This window comes from Amphiura filiformis, chromosome 3 (genome assembly GCF_039555335.1).
Source record: "Amphiura filiformis chromosome 3, Afil_fr2py, whole genome shotgun sequence".
NCBI classification, from domain to species: domain Eukaryota; kingdom Metazoa; phylum Echinodermata; class Ophiuroidea; order Amphilepidida; family Amphiuridae; genus Amphiura; species Amphiura filiformis.
Window position 1 is genome coordinate 2,074,081 of NC_092630.1, and position 20,407 is coordinate 2,094,487.

At 37.2% G+C, this 20,407-nt stretch overlaps 1 protein-coding gene across 2 annotated transcripts in view; it reads left to right on the forward strand.

Moving 5' to 3' along the window:
- Positions 1–20,407, forward strand: part of LOC140147852 (pseudouridylate synthase 7 homolog) — a 245,319-nt gene that overhangs the window by 187,467 nt on the left and 37,445 nt on the right. For both annotated transcript variants that reach the window (XM_072169621.1, XM_072169622.1), the window contains 2 exons: positions 2,660–2,722; positions 12,790–12,915. In XM_072169621.1, the coding sequence (XP_072025722.1) occupies positions 2,660–2,722; positions 12,790–12,915 (189 nt within the window). The remainder of the gene's footprint in view (positions 1–2,659; positions 2,723–12,789; positions 12,916–20,407) is intronic.

Consider the following 20,407-nt stretch of genomic DNA (forward strand, 5'->3'; position numbering starts at 1 on the left):
TTTTGTGTTACTCCCCCATTGGATGTTGTGTCATATTTTCCCTGTTTTTAATCTTATTTCTTCAGTCAGATAGGGTTGGATCCGATTTAGTGGTGTGATCTCTAAACACTATTGAAATATCACTGTCATTGCCCAAATATGGTGATGGTCAATATCTGGATAGGATGAAAGAATAATTATATATGAAGGAATAATTATATATAAGACCAAGCTGTATGTCAAAAATTTATTGTATCCTAAACACTATCAGTGTCATTGCCCAATGGTCAATATCAGGATAGGATGAAAAAATTATATAATTATGACCAAGCTATATGTCACAAAACTATTGAATCCTAAGCCGTGTTGAAATATAAGTGTAATTACCCCGGGTAATTACCAACAGATACCGATGGTCAGTGTCACAACGTGATGCAAGAGGAAGGAAGAAGGGAAGTAAACAAGAATGATGAAGAAAATGAGAATAGAATATAACAATGGCCAGTATAGGGGCTGAAACTTAATTCGGCACAATTATGCTATTATGACATTGGCGGACACCCTTGCTTACTATAAGGCATTTTTCCTTCCCCCCCCCCCCAGTTTGCCCTTCCGGCCAGGACAAAAGATCAGAAGACACCCTTGCTTACTAAAGGGCAATTTGTCTTTACCCCCCCCCCCCCAGTTTGCCTTTATAGCCAGGACAAAAAGATCACAGAAAAGCCACTATTTTGGGCCAAAAATATTATTTTTCCCTCCCAGCTTGTAATAGGTGGGAAATGTTTACACGTTAAGAGTGCTATTAGCAGGGTTCGAATTCGGCTGTATCGCATAGCAGTTTGCTCCACACTTTGAAGTAACTGCTACCCAATTTTGCATTTTTAGCACTTTTTATAGTGCTTTAGTATATGGAAGTATCCTGATAATATGATGAATTAGCCAAAAACTTTTTTAATGAATTCGAACCCTGGCTATTAGTTGACCTGCCTGGTCTTTATTTTGTGTGTTAAAGTAAGTAGATAAAGTAGAGGATTTGGTTTAATAATTTGTGATGCTTCTGGCGAGATGTCACAAGAAAATTCTCAAAATAAAATATTTTGATATTAATCCGCGACATTATAAGGCCCGCTGATTACGAGCTGATCAAAGTATAGTTAGGCTATTTTGAAAAAATAACAACCGTCAAACTTTATAATGCCACTTCAGGTTCCTCTGGGCTCTAACGAGGGATGCGAAGATAGATCTAATGATGTGACAGTAAAATCAGCAGTAATTGCATAAATAAACCACATATTATGGAAGCTAGGGCTACCATTGTGTTGGGGGAAGTAGACTGTAAAATACCAGGTGGTGTATGACGTGCAGTCCCTAAATTCAGTAAATTTTCATCGTCAACCGTGTAATTGAATGGGATTATTTTGAAATTTTAAAACGCTTGAAATATCACAAACAAATAGGCCTATGTTGATAAATAATATAAATACAAGCTAAAACCGTTGGGGTTCGATAATGAACCCCACAAAACTAATCGAGTAAATGGAAAATGCCATACGGCCCGGCGGTTTCACGAGTTGCCGGCTCGATCATGTCATCCGCCGCCTGTAAAATACCCCACAGCAAAGGGAAATCACATCAAGTCACTCCCTCTATCACTATGGACCACAAGAGCCTCATCCCAATGGCATAGTCCAATAATCTCAATTACATAATCATAGTGCAAATTTTGACCTTAAGTTGCAGAGTATGAGTTTTTGTACCCAAATCTTCAAAGGTAATTGAATGAATGTACAAATGTATTGGGGTTTAAGAACTGTTCCCCTGATAGATGAGCATGTTGTGGATCCTAGTGTAAGTCTCTGTCTGCCTTCATGCCATATAGGTAACTTAACTCTCATCTGACACATTCAGGGTGTCTCTCAAAGAACTGGACTGTCAGACAATTTTTCTTATTTACCAAATAATACAGAATTGGATAGGTTCATTATATTGAAAGCCTTAACAGGTAAAATATCTAAAGCTATTTAATAATGCAATTGCAATGCAATATTAATTTAGTTTAATTTGATGCAGGAAATAAAAGAACAAAGAATAGTGTTCTTTGATAGACACCCTGTACAACAGCATACAAAGCAAAAATAAGTTTTTCACAACTTCATATGTGACTCACTTTTCTGGACCTAAGAATTTACTGATTTTTCATATGACCCAAGTAGATTTTAAGGAAGTTCAGCTGATGAAACCATTCAGTTTCTTGAAAGAACATTTATTATATTTCTGTGGCTTTATAGTGCAGGCTATGTGCAATTGATTAGAGGTAATGAATATGATTTTGTTGTGGTGCAAATGACAAAAATCAATGCATGATACCAATGAGGGAGTGCATTGCATTGTGATGGAAAAAAGGGCATGTACATTGATTTCTTCTTAGGGTTCAGTCCGCATGCCTGTATGTATCACCAACTTTTCTCCTCTTACTTTTTCTTGTTTAGAGAGAATGTAGAGAAATTTAGTTAGAAGGTAAAACTTTTCTGTGTCAACCTCATTCAATTCTATAGTAAATTCTATTCTTGTTCCAATTGTTGCTTTTTCTTGTTTTCAGAGAATAAAGAAAAATTCCTAGGAAGATCAACCTCTCTTTGTCAACCTCACCCAATTCTATAGTATTTTCCTTTTCTTTCAGGTATGTGAAGAAGGCTTTGAATCTAGGCGAACTTTCAGGCAACCACTTTGTCATTGTGCTAAGGTAAGTTACCTGGGAATGTCCCTGGAAAAGGCTATTAATAGTCGACTAGGTGCCAACTATATCCATCAGGATTAGAGTCAATCAGGGGAAACTTATATGGCAGTGAGTTAAAGGGGCATTCTGTGATCAGTTGTATTATAACTGAAGCACGGCATATTCTAAAAGTACACTTATCAGTTCAAGGCTCTGGAGAAAATGACAAGAGTCAAAACTGCCGCTGCAAGTAGATAATATTGCAATTGAACTTTATCCAGCTGGGTGTCCAATCAAGTCACTCAACAGTTGTGCTTGCTGTCGAATAGGACACCAAGATTGTGCACATGGCTTGATGGTTTAATTGTGCAGTACTATCAGCTGCAAGCAGACAGATGTCATACAAATTGTTATTCCAGTTGTAATACATACCCCCCTGTGGAATACATGACCTTAATCTCCTGCACAGGATTGTGAATTTCAAATGGAGTCACCCATTTTGGTAACCCCATTTGAAATTCACACCCCCTGTGCCAAGGTCATGTCTTCCATAGGGTGTATGGATTTAAAATAGAATAGACCAATGTCCAAACAAGTAAGTGCAATTGTCTGCTGCAAATCTTTAACTTTCAATGAACTGAATCATCCATCAAATCAAATGTGACCGTACAGCACGAATGAGCTGTAAATTCCCTAAATTGTATTCTGAGTTAAAGTGTAAAATGTGCATGACGGTCATATTCATCAGTAACACAAGCTGGCGCAACATCTATCTCATTTTGATAGTCAAACACCAATCAATAATCCTATTGTTGAAGTGGATAATAAGCTTCTGCCTTAGATGGTAATAGAATTTTTAATTCTGTCGGTCCGTGCCACGTCACTTCCGGTTGATGATGTTCGAGTGAAAACAAGTCCCTGATTCGATTTTTGTTGATGATTTCTGTCATTGGTGTAATGTAAATTTCGATCGCAAATAGTCAGTGGAATCAAACAACCGTTTCTAAGTCTTCAGAGTGAAAGAAACTTACTTGATTTACCGTTTATATACTGACAAACTTAAAATTAAATTCCATGGTCGAGTGTCGTTTTTTCCTAAATTGAATGTCACTCCAGCAACATCGCTATGTAGGCTCCTTCACAGCCGGTTTCTGTTGTTCACAACAAACCGTGAGCCACATGCAGTTTGGGCCCGAGACTAGAGATAGCCCGGATGTCCGACCGACAGAATAGCTCTGGTATTTGTTTGCTTTGGCTAAAACCTGTTCAAGTGATGGGTTACCAGGCATTGTATTTTGTATAGGTATGTATAACCAACAATTAACAATGAGAGAACTTTCATGAACCTCTTGAACTGCCAATTTTGACTGATATTTATTGCCAGCAATGTGGAAAAAGAGACACATGTAGAAACGAAAAAAGCTAGCATTTTGTTGAAGGAGCAAAGTTTAACAAACCATAACCCGCTTCTGGATATCGTTTGAAGTCAAATGATATACCATTTTAAAGCTTATAATGTATATTTTCTAAACACAGAAGAAAACAAAATTGACCGGGGGAGGAATTTACGGCTCACTGCCGTGTTTGGTCACAAATGTGCAAATCCATTTCAACAAATATCCTCTCTGTTGCTGGATGCATTACAATGGCTTGCTGTGATCACAAAAAAGTTTGGTTTGAATGTGGACAAATCACTTCATGGTCGTGCTCCACAATGTCTCGCTAATAGTCTGGAACTCAAAACTAGACCATCACAGGGCAAATGCAATGATTGTGTTTGACCAATCTCTTCTTAATGCTCTGCGTGCTAATAAGCGCTTCAATGGAAAAAAGTTCCAAGTTTTGAAATATTTTCTCAAAATATCAAGAGCTATCTTAAGAACTACTGGATCAATACTAGGCGTGTTTGTAATCATTTTAATGCATTTTTCATGCTAATTCCAAATATGGTCATGACAAGTAACATTTCTGAAATTTTTGAATTTTTAAAAAAAATTTGAAACTTGTCGTCTGCAGTCGACACCCGCGTGAAGAGAGTTAACATACTCTGTATCAAAACATACATTTGTGCCAAGGCATTGCTGTCGCATAGCTTTCCCTATGGAACAGTCTTCATTGCTAGTTATTTATCTGCTGTGACAGGGAAATAATGCTCTATAAGGGTCGCTTATCTCATCTAAATGTGATTTAAGAACATAATAATCTTAGATTTTGGTTTTTTTTTATTTGATTTGATTTGTTCGGGTTCTGACAACCCTGGATAACCCAAGAAAGCCTCTATTGAAGCTTATTTCCATTGGGGTCCATTTGAACACCGGGACGGGTTGGGAACAGTCAGGGGTTAACACCCTACTCTTTTCGAAACTGGCTGCGAAATACATGTACAGGTATGGTTCTCTGCACACGGGACCGACGGCTTAACGTCCCCTCCAAAGGACGGAGTACTTTCATGATTCATTTACCCAATTCTAAATGAACCATGGGGAGAGCGGAAGTCTGAATTTAATCTACAGAAGTTGCCAATTAATTTCAGACTTTTTTTTTCCAAGTCAATATCGCCACCGCCGGGAATTGAACCCGGGATCTCATACACTAAAGGCAAGTACCCTAACCATTGTGCCACGATCAAAATGTTAATCCAGTGATAGCAATGCAAATAAATATTAGTTTACACTATTTAGGACATTCCATGACCTTGGTATGCAGCAATATAATCATTTCAATGGACATCAACCTGTTATTACAGGTAACAATGCATTCTAGTTAGTTCAAACTATTCTTTATTAGACAGGAAACCATCAAAATCAGGGCAGTTTTCCATTACTATACTCCAGAATGGCGAGTCTCAGATCGGACAAACAAGTTATTTCTGTAGTCCACATAGTCAGGCAGGGCAACTACATTAAAGGGGACAGAGTGGACATAAAGCACAAGACTGGGCATATAAATTCTTTAGGTCACTAAGTCTCAAAAATATGGACTTATGCCATTTTTGTATTCTTGCCACCACATTCTTAGCTTTGACCTTGGAATTCTCAGATTGCCAATATGTGACAATTTTACATCCACCTAGTTCTTATTATTTTACCATTCAAATGGCAAAACGTTCTTTTATTACTAATAATACTTGAATAATTCACATACTATAAAAGTGATATGTATTGTCATTATGATGTCACAAGTGTCCTGGTACCTTGCTAATCATCAATCAGATACCTGGTGAAGTCTGGTGGTATTGGGTTAGTACTGAGAGTACATAAGTAAGAGAGGCGCTACATCGATCGCTCAAGTGAGGACAGCGTGAGCTCGATACCTGTGTAAGAGTCTGTTCGTCACACCACAAATCCTGAAAGGTGATTATGAATGTGTAATGATATGAATGAGCTAAATGTGACGTAGATACGAAAAGGCGATGTTATTGGATGTATGTGGTTCATTGGGCGGAGCCATTATGCCATTACGCTGTTGTTCTGCAGACGTCACGCTCTGCATGCATGCTGCGAACGGTACAAAAAGGTGACTAACAGATATATATTACGGACCTTGGCAGCAGACAGATTGCGCTGTTCTCTGACCCTGAGTGTTTGTCACGTACTCACGTAGACATACCGTGACCTGGAAACACGTACAAAGCAGGGGATGCGACTGTGCCACAGGTTTTTGTCTTCAGAATCGGTATAGGCAATTTGTACAGAGTGCCGCTAGCCTGATTAATATGATATCATAATTGTCCTGGTACCTTGCTCATCATCAATCACCATCAACCAGATGCCCGGTAAAGTCAGGTGGTATTGGACACTATAGCGAAGTGTGTTGCAAATTTGATTCAAAATGTCAAAACTAATAATTTGTTTCACTGTATCAATAATCTTCACCAAACTGTCATGTTATGTCCCTTTAAGACACAAGTGTTCATATGACTAATTCCAAGCCTAGAAGGCAGACTGTGCCGATATGATATGGCACTTTCATATATTGGGCAGTGTGCCATTCGTATTGAATCAAATCAAGAAATGTGAGTCAGTGTTTCACTAAATTGTCAGAATATGTGTCATTAATCGTATGCTACCCTGCAAGAACAAAGCCATATGCAGCATATCCTACAGCTAAAGGATCTGTTTCATACAGGGTGTCTGAAAGAAATAGATTTTTTATATTTTCTAGGTCAATACCCAGCACCAGAATTGATTCTTTTACCTGCTGGAGTGGCAGTCACAATGGGCTATTCCAGATGTATTCCGCACCCCCCCTATGGAAGACACTTCCGGAATTCGGGGCTAAATTGACAGCCGGAATTCACATGTCAGGAAAACCCCATGGAAGACCCTGCCGGAATTGTGGTAATATGGCCAGCCGGAATTCAAGTAAATGTAAATGTCTTCCATAGGGTTCCAGCTGGAATTTTTTCAGTTTCCAGCCAGAATTCAAGTAAATTGTAAATGTCATTCATAGGTTAATCGAGATGGCGACCATAAGTGAAGATCCTGCTGGAATTGGAGCATTTTGACCATTTTCCAGCCGGAATATTAAGAAATATGAATGTCTTCCATAGGCACATCATGGCCTTTCACAATCCCCACTCTTGTTTTTTTGTTAATTTTAGCAGCCAGAATTTCACCTAATCTCAATGTCTTCCATACCCTCCAGCCAGAATCTGTGTTAAAAATGACTGCTGGAATTCTAGACACATCTCAATTCCAAAGTGTGTTGCAAATTTGATTCAAAATGTCAAAACTAATAATTTGTTTCACTGTATCAATAATCTTCACCAAACTGTCATGTTATGTCCCTTTAAGACACAAGTGTTCATATGACTAATTCCAAGCCTAGAAGGCAGACTGTGCCGATATGATATGGCACTTTCATATATTGGGCAGTGTGCCATTCGCATTGAATCAAATCAAGAAATGTGAGTCAGTGTTTCACTAAATTGTCAGAATATGTGTCATTAATCGTATGCTACCCTGCAAGAACAAAGCCATATGCAGCATATCCTACAGCTAAAGGATCTGTTTCATACAGGGTGTCTGAAAGAAATAGATTTTTTTTTTTTTTTAGTTCAATACCCAGCACCAGAATTGATTCTTTTACCTGCTGGAGTGGCAGTCACAATGGGCTATTCCAGATGTATTCCGCACCCCCTATGGAAGACACTTCCGAATTGGGGCTAAATTGACAGCCGAATTCACATGTCAGGAAAACCCCATGGAAGACCCTGCCGGAATTGTGGTAATATGGCCAGCGGAATTCAAGTAAATGTAAATGTCTTCCATAGGGTTCCAGCTGGAATTTTTCAGTTTCCAGCCAGAATTCAAGTAAATTGTAAATGTCATTCATAGGTTAATCGAGATGGCGACCATAAGTGAAGATCCTGCGGAATTGGAGCATTTTTGACCATTTTCCAGCGGAATATTAAGAAATATGAATGTCTTCCATAGGCACATCATGGCCTTTCACAATCCCCACTCTTGTTTTTTTGTTAATTTTAGCAGCCAGAATTTCACCTAATCTCAATGTCTTCCATACCCTCCAGCCGGAATCTGTGTTAAAAATGACTGCTGGAATTCTAGACACATCTCAATTCCAGCTGGAATTGTATTTTTTTAAATGTCTTCCATAGGGGGGGTGGGGTGCGGAATACATCTGGAATAGCCCAATGTATTGGTACATTCTTCTGTACATTGACATTTAGACTATTTCAATCTAGTGATTCATGAGGGTACTGCCAATTGATAATACTTTCAGGACATGGGTTAACTAATTTGTGTACTCTAGAAATAAATAGATATCTACCACAGCTTCCTTTATAGAAAGATTATCTGATGCTGAATTTTGCCTAAAGAGCATATTTCTGACGAACTACCTTGCACAGTGTATTTCTCATGGGCCTTCTTATCCTACTGACAATACCTGTGTGAAGAAACACCTTACACTGTGCATTTCTCATGGGCCTTCATACTAGCCCTACTATAGGGCCTTTAAACCATGGCAATCTAAAAACCATGCTATATCACAGACCCTGGGTATATCCAGAGAACTGCTAAACCCAGTGACCGTTCCTCGGGTGGAGCGGTCACAGGGTTTACCGGTTCTCAGGATATAGTGTGTTTAAAAGGCCCTATAGTAGGGCTACTTCATATTGGCATCACAATAATTGTGATACAGAACAGATATTCATAATGTTATATTGAAATAAAGTCTGCACAAAAAAGTAACTCAGCTGTTATATATACGCCTATAGATTCAGAACTAATAATTGTTTTCACAATATTTCAACAGAAAAAGAAGGATGATTTATTTACACGCATTTTGATACCCCATTTGTCCAATTTTGTTCAATATTGACAATACAGCAGTGTTTTGAAAGAAAAATACCCCAATTTAAAAGTTACAGTTATTTGTATTGATTTGAAGTAAGCGCGAAGATAATGGCGGGCTTTACGTGTTTACAGTGCTGGCATTATAACCATTGATCGCTGTAAACTGCAACTTTTAAATTTAGGTATTTTTCTTTAAAAGCACTACTGTGTTGTTAATATTGAACGACATTTGACAAATGAGGTATCAAAATTCGCGTAAATAAATCATCCTTCTCTCTATGTTGAAATATTGTGAAAACAATTATTTGTTCTGAATCTATAGGCGTATTTATAACAGCTGAGTTACTTTTTGTGCAGACTTTAGATTCAAGCTTCAGTCAAAGTTCAATATCCATCAGGTGTTATGCCATCAGCAGACAAAGAGCCTCTTCATATTAATGTATGTCTTGTTTCTCTCTGGATTATGTAGTGCTTATTAGTACAGGTTAAGGGGCTATGATGGAGAGCTCTTATGGAAGGAGTAAAAGTTTGAACATCAGCAGTGTTGCATGTGATCCACCATCTTGCCCAATATGTGCATGTCCAAAAGTGCATTTCTTGTGTGTGCTTTTATCCTTCCTTTTCCATCAATGAGTATTTAATTCAAGTTGAATTAACCTTAATCAGTTGTTTTGTCTTTTAAGGCCAGAGTAATGGAAGACACATTCGTCCACGCCCGAATTTGAGATTTCTTGATATTTATTAACACTAAGATGTATTCTTTCACTTGAAACTGATAAAAACTCAAGACAGCTTAGTAAATTGGCGGGAAATTATGAGTCAGAAATGCGCGAATGCGAAATATTGTGATTACGCGCGCGATTTGCGTAGCGTGACGCGGCGCAACTCGGCGCGTATGTCCAATGCAGTCAAGGCGCATTCGGTATGTTGTTAACGCCAGCAAATATGGTGTAAACAAAACAAAACAAAAATTTGCAGTCAAAATGCCTCTTAGATTTTTTAATTATTTTGAATTTTGGTGCACTGAAAGCAGACATTATAGATTCATTGGTGCAAAAAGATGCATATTTAGACCATGCACCAGATACAGCTTTTACAAGCGTGAACGTTTTACCGTTTTAAAATATAAGGACATTTTGTGCATAATTTGGACATTTTTTTACTAAAACATCGATTTCTTAGAGTTCACTTTTGACAATATTGCACGATTTTTGTGACAAGATAACTCGAAAAATATGCAAGCAAAAGGTAAACTTTTTGCACTATCGTTTAGAGTACATCAAAGTCTAGGGATGGTTTTCTCATTTTAAAAAAATATTTGTTTTAAACAAAAATATACACCATTATGTGCAATTTTTAGCTTAATAGAGAGTGACAATTTTTATTTTTTATTTTTTACAATTTCTGGAATTTTTCGAAAAATGGGGGGTGGGACTATACTCGAACGTGGGACTATACTCGGACGAATACAGTAATTGAATATAGATGACCGCATTGTTATAGGAAAATGCATATAGCAAAATTTTACAGTGTACAAAAACTACATTAGAACCATAACTGTGACCAATAAGAAGCAATGTGGCATATGTGAAGCCATTGCATCCGAAAACAATAAACTTGCATTTGTAAGGGACCTTAAATTTGTTAAATTGAGACCATTAGGAAAGTCACAAGGTACAAGATTATTTAGAATCAAGAAAAATATTACCCACACTTGATACATATTGATGTCTATTAATATGCCATTTCTTATGACTCACCTTTGCATAGTCACAAACAGTTTGAAGTTTGAATGTGTGATATTTTCATTATTCTCTATATCTGTTTCCTCTGATTTGTATTGTAGCTTGCCTATGATCAGGAAATGGGCTTTGTCATGCCAATGTCACCTTGATGCTCTGCATGCTAGCCATAGGCTTCAACATAAAAAGGCTAAACTTTGAAATATTTTCTCAAAATATCAAGCGCTATCTCAAGAACCACTGAAACAATACCAGGCTTGTTTGTACTCATTTTAATACATTTTTCATGCAGATTTCAAATATGGTCATGAAAATTCACATATCTGAAATTTTTGAATTTTTCAAACACAATTAGAAACTTGTCGTCTGCAGTCGACACCCATGTGGAGAGAGTTGATATGCTATTTCTTATGAATCACCTTTGCATAGTCACAAACTTGAAGTTTGAATGTATGATATTTTCATTATTCTTCATATCTGTTTCCTCTGATTTGTATTGTAGCCCATACATGATCAGGGAATGGGGTTTGTCATGGATCGATATGTCACCATAACCATTTTCTTTGCAGGGTGATATTTAGACACTGCCGCTAAATTTGTTTGATTTGCGATCAATTGTTCAGCCCTTTTTAAACGGGTGTGTGCCCCCAGGTATCAAATAAAAAGAGAAAAGAAATTGGAGGAAAAGAGAAGAGAAACGCCTGTGTGCATATGAATTTGATGAAATGAATCTCAAATTTGACCATTTCAGCAGCTGTTTAAAAAAGCAAATTTAGGTGAGCTCCGCACGAATTTGTTCCATATTTGACCATTCAAGCTTCAATATGTTATTTTTACACGTTTCATGGTCCTTCCTTAACACCCCAAGAAATTTTTACCCCCTTCTAGTTAACTTTTGAATTGTGTCCTTTATTTTGGCTAGCCGCGCGCATTTAGCAATTAACTTTAAGTTGGCTTTTTTTTAAAGATAATCATATTATCCAAGATGGGTTGTTATTCACCATCATCATAACATATTTTGTCAGTGGCCTCAGCAATACCAATTAATCCCAGCTCCAGACATGTGCCATGCTAGTATTAGGACTGTATTTCAAATTAGGGTTTAAATTATCAAATAGTCCAGGTGTTCATCAATATGTGGTTGGATATAATGTTCACCATTGTGAATCTTATCTAAACCACAAAAGGTGTCAATCAAATTGTGGTCATTGGTTTTACTTTGGAGACTGTAGACTGTAGTACCATCTTGTAGACAACACAGTACTTTGATGTGGATAAGTTGTCACATATGAGATAAGCAGAACATCTTCTTGTGGTTTTAAGGTAGTCTCTAGACTGGATTTCCAGTCCAAAGTAAGAAGGCCACATGCCGCCGTTTCTATAAGCTACTGGAAATGAGGTAGGCTATGGTTGTCCCTGCTCTTTTCATGTGACAATCAAGGTGCAATATCAGTATGTGTTAAGGAATTCTCTCGGTCGGGGCTCACGTCACATCAATTCATGCATTATGGCGTGAAAACAACTTACATGTATCACATATTTTTATTTGCAGAGAGTCGAACCTGGCACAATAGTGTGATAGCTTGTGATACACTCCAGAATTCAGTGAATGCAAATGTTGTTTTCACTCCAGTGCTATTGTCAAGCCGGTTCGACCCGGATGTCCGACCGACAGAATGCAAGGAACCTGGATTCTCTATTGGAGAAGTCAGTTGGACCAAAATTTCTGCCCACAAAACCATATGCCAAATCTATAACAAAGGATGGATCAATGTTTGAGTTGTATCTATTGTTATGCAACACGCCTATTAGCTTATGGGAAGGAATTTTAGTCAAACTGACTTCTGGTAGAGAAACCCAGGATCCACATAATTATATTCTGCTGTAAATATTCAAAATGTTGAGTCGCCTTAAGACTATACACATAATTTTACCCTCAATGTTTCTGTCCACAATATTTGGAATGTAAATGTTCTGTTATTGCAATATTTTACCATATCTTGCTTTTCTCTTTTTCATCTTTGCAATGCAGAAATGCCCAGTGTTCTGAACAACAACTCACAGAAGCGATGACATCCTTCAAAGATGTTGGGTTCATCAACTACTTTGGGATGCAGAGGTTTGGCAACTCATCTATAGCAACATACATGGTTGGAATGTAGGTATTGGTACCAACTCAAGGTATTCATTCATTATACTATGATCAGCTCATAATAGGTCAGAATTGTTCTGTTTTTGTTACTTTGTTACAAATAATTCCTGACTTGTGCCTGAAAAGTCACAAAAGTAAGTAAGTGAGTCACACAATACACAAAGTGCAATTCAGGTAGGTGCTGTCCCCAGCTGTGTATACACGATTCTATATCTATCCGCAATGTTATGAGTCTTGCCTATTACGAGTTGATCATAGTATAGTTTGAAACACCCTTCACAGTATGTGCTTTATTACATTAAAGACAGATTCACTAGCCTTACCTGCTGAGGGTATTGACTATTCTGTAGCTGCAATCTGTGGCCTGCATATGGATTTGGTGAGCAAGTAGTGTGAGTCCAGCCTTTTCGGCTGGACCAAGCATTTCAGTAAAAGAATCACAGCCTGAAAGTAGTGTTTGATTTTCTGACGTTGTGATTATTCATTTGGGATCAATATCACAAAAGCCTTTTAGTTCACTACAGAGCAAGTAACATATCATAACATTATTTTGTGATTTTCTGTTAGGTATGATGGGTTACTGCTATTATCTGCCAGCATTGATGTCACCCCTGTCACATTTGAAAGGTATTAGATGTGGTTGGGTGAGACAGGTGCCATGTTCAATTCTTAGCAAATCAACACTGGTGATGCAGATTTATTTGCTTTACCTCCTCTGACAGTGAATGGAATTAGTCCAGCGTGACGCCATGAGGTGACATTTAAGCTGGAACCTAAAACCAATTTGTGAAATGAATTATGATTCACTCACTATGACTTTTCCAAACGAGAAAAATCATAAAGTTGTGTTAAATTTTATCTGGGTCTGAAAGATGGTTTTATGAAAGATGTATGTCTGATTCTATGTATTGGCTATTTCAGTTGAAATCCATACACCCCCTGTGGAAGACATGACCTAAAAATATCCCACACAGGGGGTATAGATTTCAAATGGAATCACCCATTCAGGTAATCCCATATGAAATTCACACTCCCTGTGTGGAGGATGTCTTCCATAGGGGGTGTTTATGGATTTCAACTGGTATAGTCCAATATGTGTTTCCTCCCTACCCTACCACCACCTGATCTGTATCTGTATACATCACTGTCTCTCAATAGTGTCTTAATAGGATGGTCATAATATTGGCCAATTTCATGGCTCCGTTCTCTAACCTTGAACTTGAACTAATAGTTGAGGAGCTATTGTGTATTCACTAGCAGGAGAGAGATAAAGAGTGTAATAAATAGCAAAGATGCTTTCTGAAATAGCTGCCCACAGATGATTGATTTTCATGAATCACATGTCCAAAACGTGTTTTTCTTTAGTATTGAAAGAGTTTGTGGGTGAATAGGTCCAGTAAAAGAAGAACATTTAGAATAAGACTTGTCATCCTAAACTTCAAGTTTTGTGTTTGGTCAGTGATTAGAATTAGATCAATGTTAGAATGAAGATTACAATTTGTATAGACCACTTGACATCATTGTTTATTAACAAAGGCGAGGGACTGGTCTATCGATATGCTTGAATGAACCGCTACACTGTTCAATGGCTTTCTTGTACTATATGAAATGTGGTGGGGGATTCAAAATGCACATGCCCTGAGCAAACTACGATGCGTACGCATACTGCAAGGCAAAGAATAATGGAAATTGCCATAATTCACACACATACTGCTGGGCAATGACGTCACATGTCAAGTGGTCTATTAATTGAGAATTGAGAGATGTTGGTGTTTAGTTCATCATTAAGGTTAGGATTTAGAGATTAGGCTTCTTTGGGTATGGTGTCATGTAATAAGATCAGCAACTGACAGCAAAAGATCAGCAACTGACACTATATGACACCTGTAAAGTGTGCTGTGGCTTGTGGATCAATGTCTAGATGTTGTGCCTGTGCGTAGCACACTAGAAATATCACTGCACTTTAAAAAAAGAAAATATTTTAGGGCAGCAATTTGCAGCTTGATCTCTCTTACACTCACATTATTACAAGATGGGCCTTTCTTATATTAAGTCCACCTGTGCCTCATTTCCTAGGGTGCTATATTAAGATCACATATTGTGCCTCTGGAGACATACCAGCTACAGCATAGTGTGATGGGCCAGCATCAATCACCTATTATGCTAGTTAGCGTGAACCTTTGATGTCCAGACAGGTGTGTAGAGATGGTGTTTCCTATGTTAGAGGTACTCGGCAGCATAAACCTAGTAGTAGTCAAAATGCAGGGAAGAACCATGGTTCGTATTTACATGCTTCTGAATAGGGATTTAGGTTTAGGGTTAGGATTGCAAATCAGCTGATAGCTCAAAACTTTGGTGACATATTGTCCTTATTTTACTTGATGATGTCACAATTAGACAGGTACACCAAGCAGGCTCCACTGAGGATTCAATGTACTTACCCTGTACTTCACCGTTGGAACTTGTTCATTTTGTCAAATTCCTCAATTTAAAAATGACTCAATTTATTTATTAATATACCCTATTCTGGACTTGCGTTCCTGTAATACACCTGCTAAACTGCCATCTTTGATGTAATCAAGCAAAATGAGTCCTAAAGTGACCAACTTGAATTCTAGGTTCTCCATTCTAGTATCTTTTAAGACCCCATGCCAATTGGCCAAAAAGAAGTTTTCATAATCAATTGGCCCAATCAGCAACATTGTTAGAATAATTTCACCAAGCAAAAAAATTGGGGTGAATTATTTGCAAAGCTCCATTCTGATTGGTGATTAAAGTGAAGATATCATGTAATTGACCAATCAGAGGCAATGTTGGATCAGCAGGTAGTCTCAGGGGGTTAAAGGCCTATGACCTGATCCACAAAGGAAAATAAAGGCTAATGAAACCCTAACACTGACAGGGCTCTTTGGTGCTGGGAAAGGAAAGAAGGAAGTTGTAAAGGAAGAAAATGAACAGTTTAAACCCCAGACCCCTCGGGACTGTTGATAAATAGTCTGTAGTAGTCTGTGAAGGGTACCCTTTTAAGCGAAAACAGCTTATTTAGCCAATGTCAACGTGGGGTCATCGGGTAAACTCTTTTCCTAACATATTGATTTAACCGATATTTTGCACTACATAATATGACAGTAATGGAAAGAAATGTGCAAATTTTCATCATTTTGGGACAAATTGACATAAACATCAATCTCTTACACAGGATATACTCCACACATGATCACATCTTTCATACGGATTTGTGTTCAGGCTAAATAGTTGTATTTGTGTTAGCGTAGATGACCCTGGGGTCATCCAAAACAAACAGCAGCTGTCTTCGAAAAACTTTGATTTGAAAAGATCTATTGAACTAATTGTTAGTAATTAAGTAAATTAATTAGTCAGATTGATTGACCAGGTGGTGGTGGGATTTTTCCCAGTAAGAAAGTTGTGTGACTATCTGTCATCTCTGTCACCAATGAGATCGCATCACGTGGGATGTATGCATGCACAGTGGTTTCACTTTTTTCAGATTTTGTAAGATATTTGGCAGACTATTTCCACACGTAAGATATATCTCTGTGTCTCTGTCAGCTAATATTGATTTTAAGACTCAAGATAATATTATTGCTCCCTCTCCCAAGAGATTAGGGTAGGATTAGGATTTAGAATTGGGGTTAAGTAGTAGGGTTTAGAATTATGGTTAGGAATAGGGTTAGGATTAAGTATAAGGGTTAGGAATAGGGTTAGGATTAGGGTTTAGGATTAGGGTTAGGATATGGTTAGGTATGGAGTAATAGGGTTAGGATAAGAGTTTAGGATTTAGGTTAAGGATTACAGTTTAGGATTAGGGCTAGGATTAGAGTTAGGATTGGAAGAATATGGTTAGGATTAAAGCTTAGGAATAGGGGTTAGGTTTTGGGTTTAGGATTTAGGGTTAGAATTTTGGTTAGGATTAAGGTTTAAGATTAGGGTTAGGATTTGGGTTAGGGATTAGGGTTTGGGATTAGGGGTTAGGATTAGGGTTAAGATTAGGGATGAGGTTTAGGATTATGGTTTAGGATTAGAGGAATGGGGTTAGGATTAGAGTTTAATATCAGGGTTTAGGATTAGGGTTTATGGTTTGGGTTTAGGATTAGGGTTAGGATTAAGGTTTAGGATTTGGGCTAGGATTAGGGTTAGGATCAGAGGAATAGTGTTAGGATTAGAGCTTAGGATCAGGGTTTAGGGTAGGGTTTAGGATTAGGGTTAGGATTTGGGTTATGGTTTATGATTAATGTTAGGATTAGGGTTTAGGATTAGGAGTAGGATTAAAATGATTACAATTAGGGTTAGGATTATGGTTGGGATGGTAGCAGTAACAATAAAGTTGCTCTGATTTTAGCAATGGAAAACATTCAGATCACACAGTTTCTGTGTCATACCTCGCTATTAAATTCCACATGTAAATTATTCATTCTGTTTGATGTCATTGCTCATTGACTGGTTGTAATTAATTAAAAAGTAAATTAATTAACCAGATTGGGTGGACCATGTGGTGATGTTTTGATTGTTTCAAGAAAGAAAGTTGTGTTTCTATATCTATCATCTTTGTCATCACTGAGGCAGTTGCAATGACAATGAGATTAAGTGCTTTTTGTCTCAAGAAAGAACACAATTATTAGCTAATTTTGTGTCTATTGAGAGAAATGTGCTATATTATATCTTGCGTCTCATCTCAAGTTGAGAGCCTTGTTGAATTCCGCAGAGGCATGAATTGCGCATGCTAACCTAATCCCGCGGGGTATATATACACATAGAAGGGCTATTTAAACTTGTCCAAACGGTGGCAACGCAGCCGTGTAAACACACTGATCCTAATCTGCCTCTGAAACATTCAATATGGCATTTCTCTTAATTTGAGACGAGACATACTATGCAAATATTTTACACAAATGCACTCCAGAAATTCTGTTTCTTTTTGACACGGAGAACAGCTTCTAGTTTCTCTTTTGATGTTCACTGACCTGACCTTTAATACGTAAAATTTGGAAGGCTATTTAGCATAACAAATGGTTAGTTCCCGATAGATGCACATGTTTTGTGTGGCATGGAAATTGGTTATTTGCATAAATAAATAAAATATTAAATACTTTTCAGGCACATTTGTGTTTAAATGATGTGTTGTGACTCAAACACTCTTAGAAGAAAGTTCCAAAAGGTTTTACATTTTGTTCTCTCTCGGGTGAAAGGAGAAGTTGGAGAACCCTTGATGGTTCTGAAAAAGGACAATGAAAAGATCTTTGTTCAGACAAGGTAACATTTTGTGGTTTTCTAAAAAGGCTGCAGAAACTTCAGTGGTTCTCAAAAGGGGATCTTGATTTTAAGCAACACCTTTGTGGAGTGTATTCTATTTTAAGGGTGTTGTATTAGGTGGTCTGTATGGGATTCCATAATCCGTACTTTTGTTAACAAGTGATTTTACAAACTGAAACATAAATATTAGAAAATTTGACCTCAAATTGTGATTTGCACCCAAAAAGTCCATAGGAGTCAACTCTAAAACAGTACAGAACAGTAGGCCAGGCATATTCATAGGCTTGCTAAGGAAATATAACTCCTATGGACTGTGCAACATTTAAAATAACCTCTTGTTTTACATAATGAACCACTGCGACTGAATGCAATGATGTTTGGTGCTATGAATTGGTCCAGATGTGTACAACAAATGAGGCTCCACATTCTATTTGTGGCACAATCTGGTCCATGGGGGCCAAAGGAGGCATTTTTGAAAATTGAGTTACTGTAATTATTACATTACACATACAATAGGCTATCATTTATGATTTACTGAAAATACCAAAGGTCTTGCATACTTGGTTCTAAAGTTATGATGTTTTTTTGATGTCTATTTTCTTATGTATTTCATTGTTTTTTACTCCATATATTATCTCAGTTTCAAATTTTCCGTCTTTGGCCCCCATGGACCAGATCGTGTCACATTTTACATTTCATAAATTGCTTTTTTCAATTAATTTCAAAAAGCATTATGGGAACTGACACGTTGTGGATCCAATATGTTATACCTAAATTGAAAAGTATTACTGACTCCGTTCTTCCTGATAAAGTTTCACAGGCTCCATTTTCTTAGTTTAGCTGGAAATAATCTGCACGAGATCTAAAAATAAAACTGTTCAATGCACCTGGGTTTATTAAGAGGGAAAAGATCAATCAGTGTGCACACACATGATGATAGATGTTTATTATAACTTGAAAAAAAAGGTAACAAAGTTTACTCATAGGGAAGAAAATGGTTTTAAATTATGCATTTTTAAACAAAATATGAGATGCAATTGAATGGTTTGAGGCTTTTAACATGCAATATAACAGGGGTTAAAATAGGCTGCCAGATCCAGTCTGCCAACTAATTATGGTTGGCCCTTGAGCAGCTCTCAAATGTACTATACCGCTCATTCTACAAAATCCGGTGCCAATCCACTAAAAAAATAGAAAAAATAAAAGTTGTTCAAAAAGAGCTGCTTTTTGGTTTTTTTAGGAGTAAATGTATCACTACTTTCAGATGTAAAAAGTTGCCAACACCACTTGCATATTTTTCTTTCAGGAAGTCATGATGTTTTTTAACACTAAAACTCAATGTAATGTGAGCTACGTTACCGACTACAAAATGGGCTGGTTTTACTCAATCCAAGGTCATAAAAAGCAAACTAAAGATCACTTGAGTGAAATGTAAAACAGATTTCATCATTTCATAGAAGTTTTAAAGATGTGTAAATGAGTGCGTAACGTAGCTCACAGTAACGTAGTTCACTGGTTTTTAATGTTTTTAATGTGATTTGCGAACGTTAGAACGTTATGTCGGTTAATTCTAATATAAATGGGGTTCGACCACTAGTAGCTTTCACATATTATTAGGAAGTACATGTAATACAAGTGCATACTATAGAATCCTGGTAACGTAGTTCACCAATCTTAACATGGTCGGTCGAAATTTCAATGTTTACAACATTTCTATGCCAAAAATGCTACAGCATCATGATTTTTACTGTGATTTTTAAAAACCTATGAGTGTTTCCTTTCAAAAACCGCAAATTACATTGATACCTCTGTTTTACTTCTTTCCAAGAACGTGTATTTAAAAGGGGTAACATAGCTCACAGCGTTTTGGTGGAAAGTGCAATTTATTTTAGAATTACACAAAGACGTTTAAATCACTAAAAAATAATGTTGATAAACAATATGATGGTGCGTTATCTAATTAAAAACAACAAATGTGTAAAGAAATCGCATTTATTCAAAGAAAATATTCAGGGTTAGATGTGACACTTGAGCAGTGGAAACGCATTTTTAGCGATTTTTGAGCTTTTGCAAGGGTTAATCAGGCTGAAGAAAGCATTTAAAGTATGGAAAACTATATCCATGTAGATCTCGTTGAGTTCTACCAGAAAAACAACATATTTGATGCCCTAAATGCTCCACAAAGTGTTTGTGGACCAAAGAATGGAAAAAAGGCTATTGGCACTGG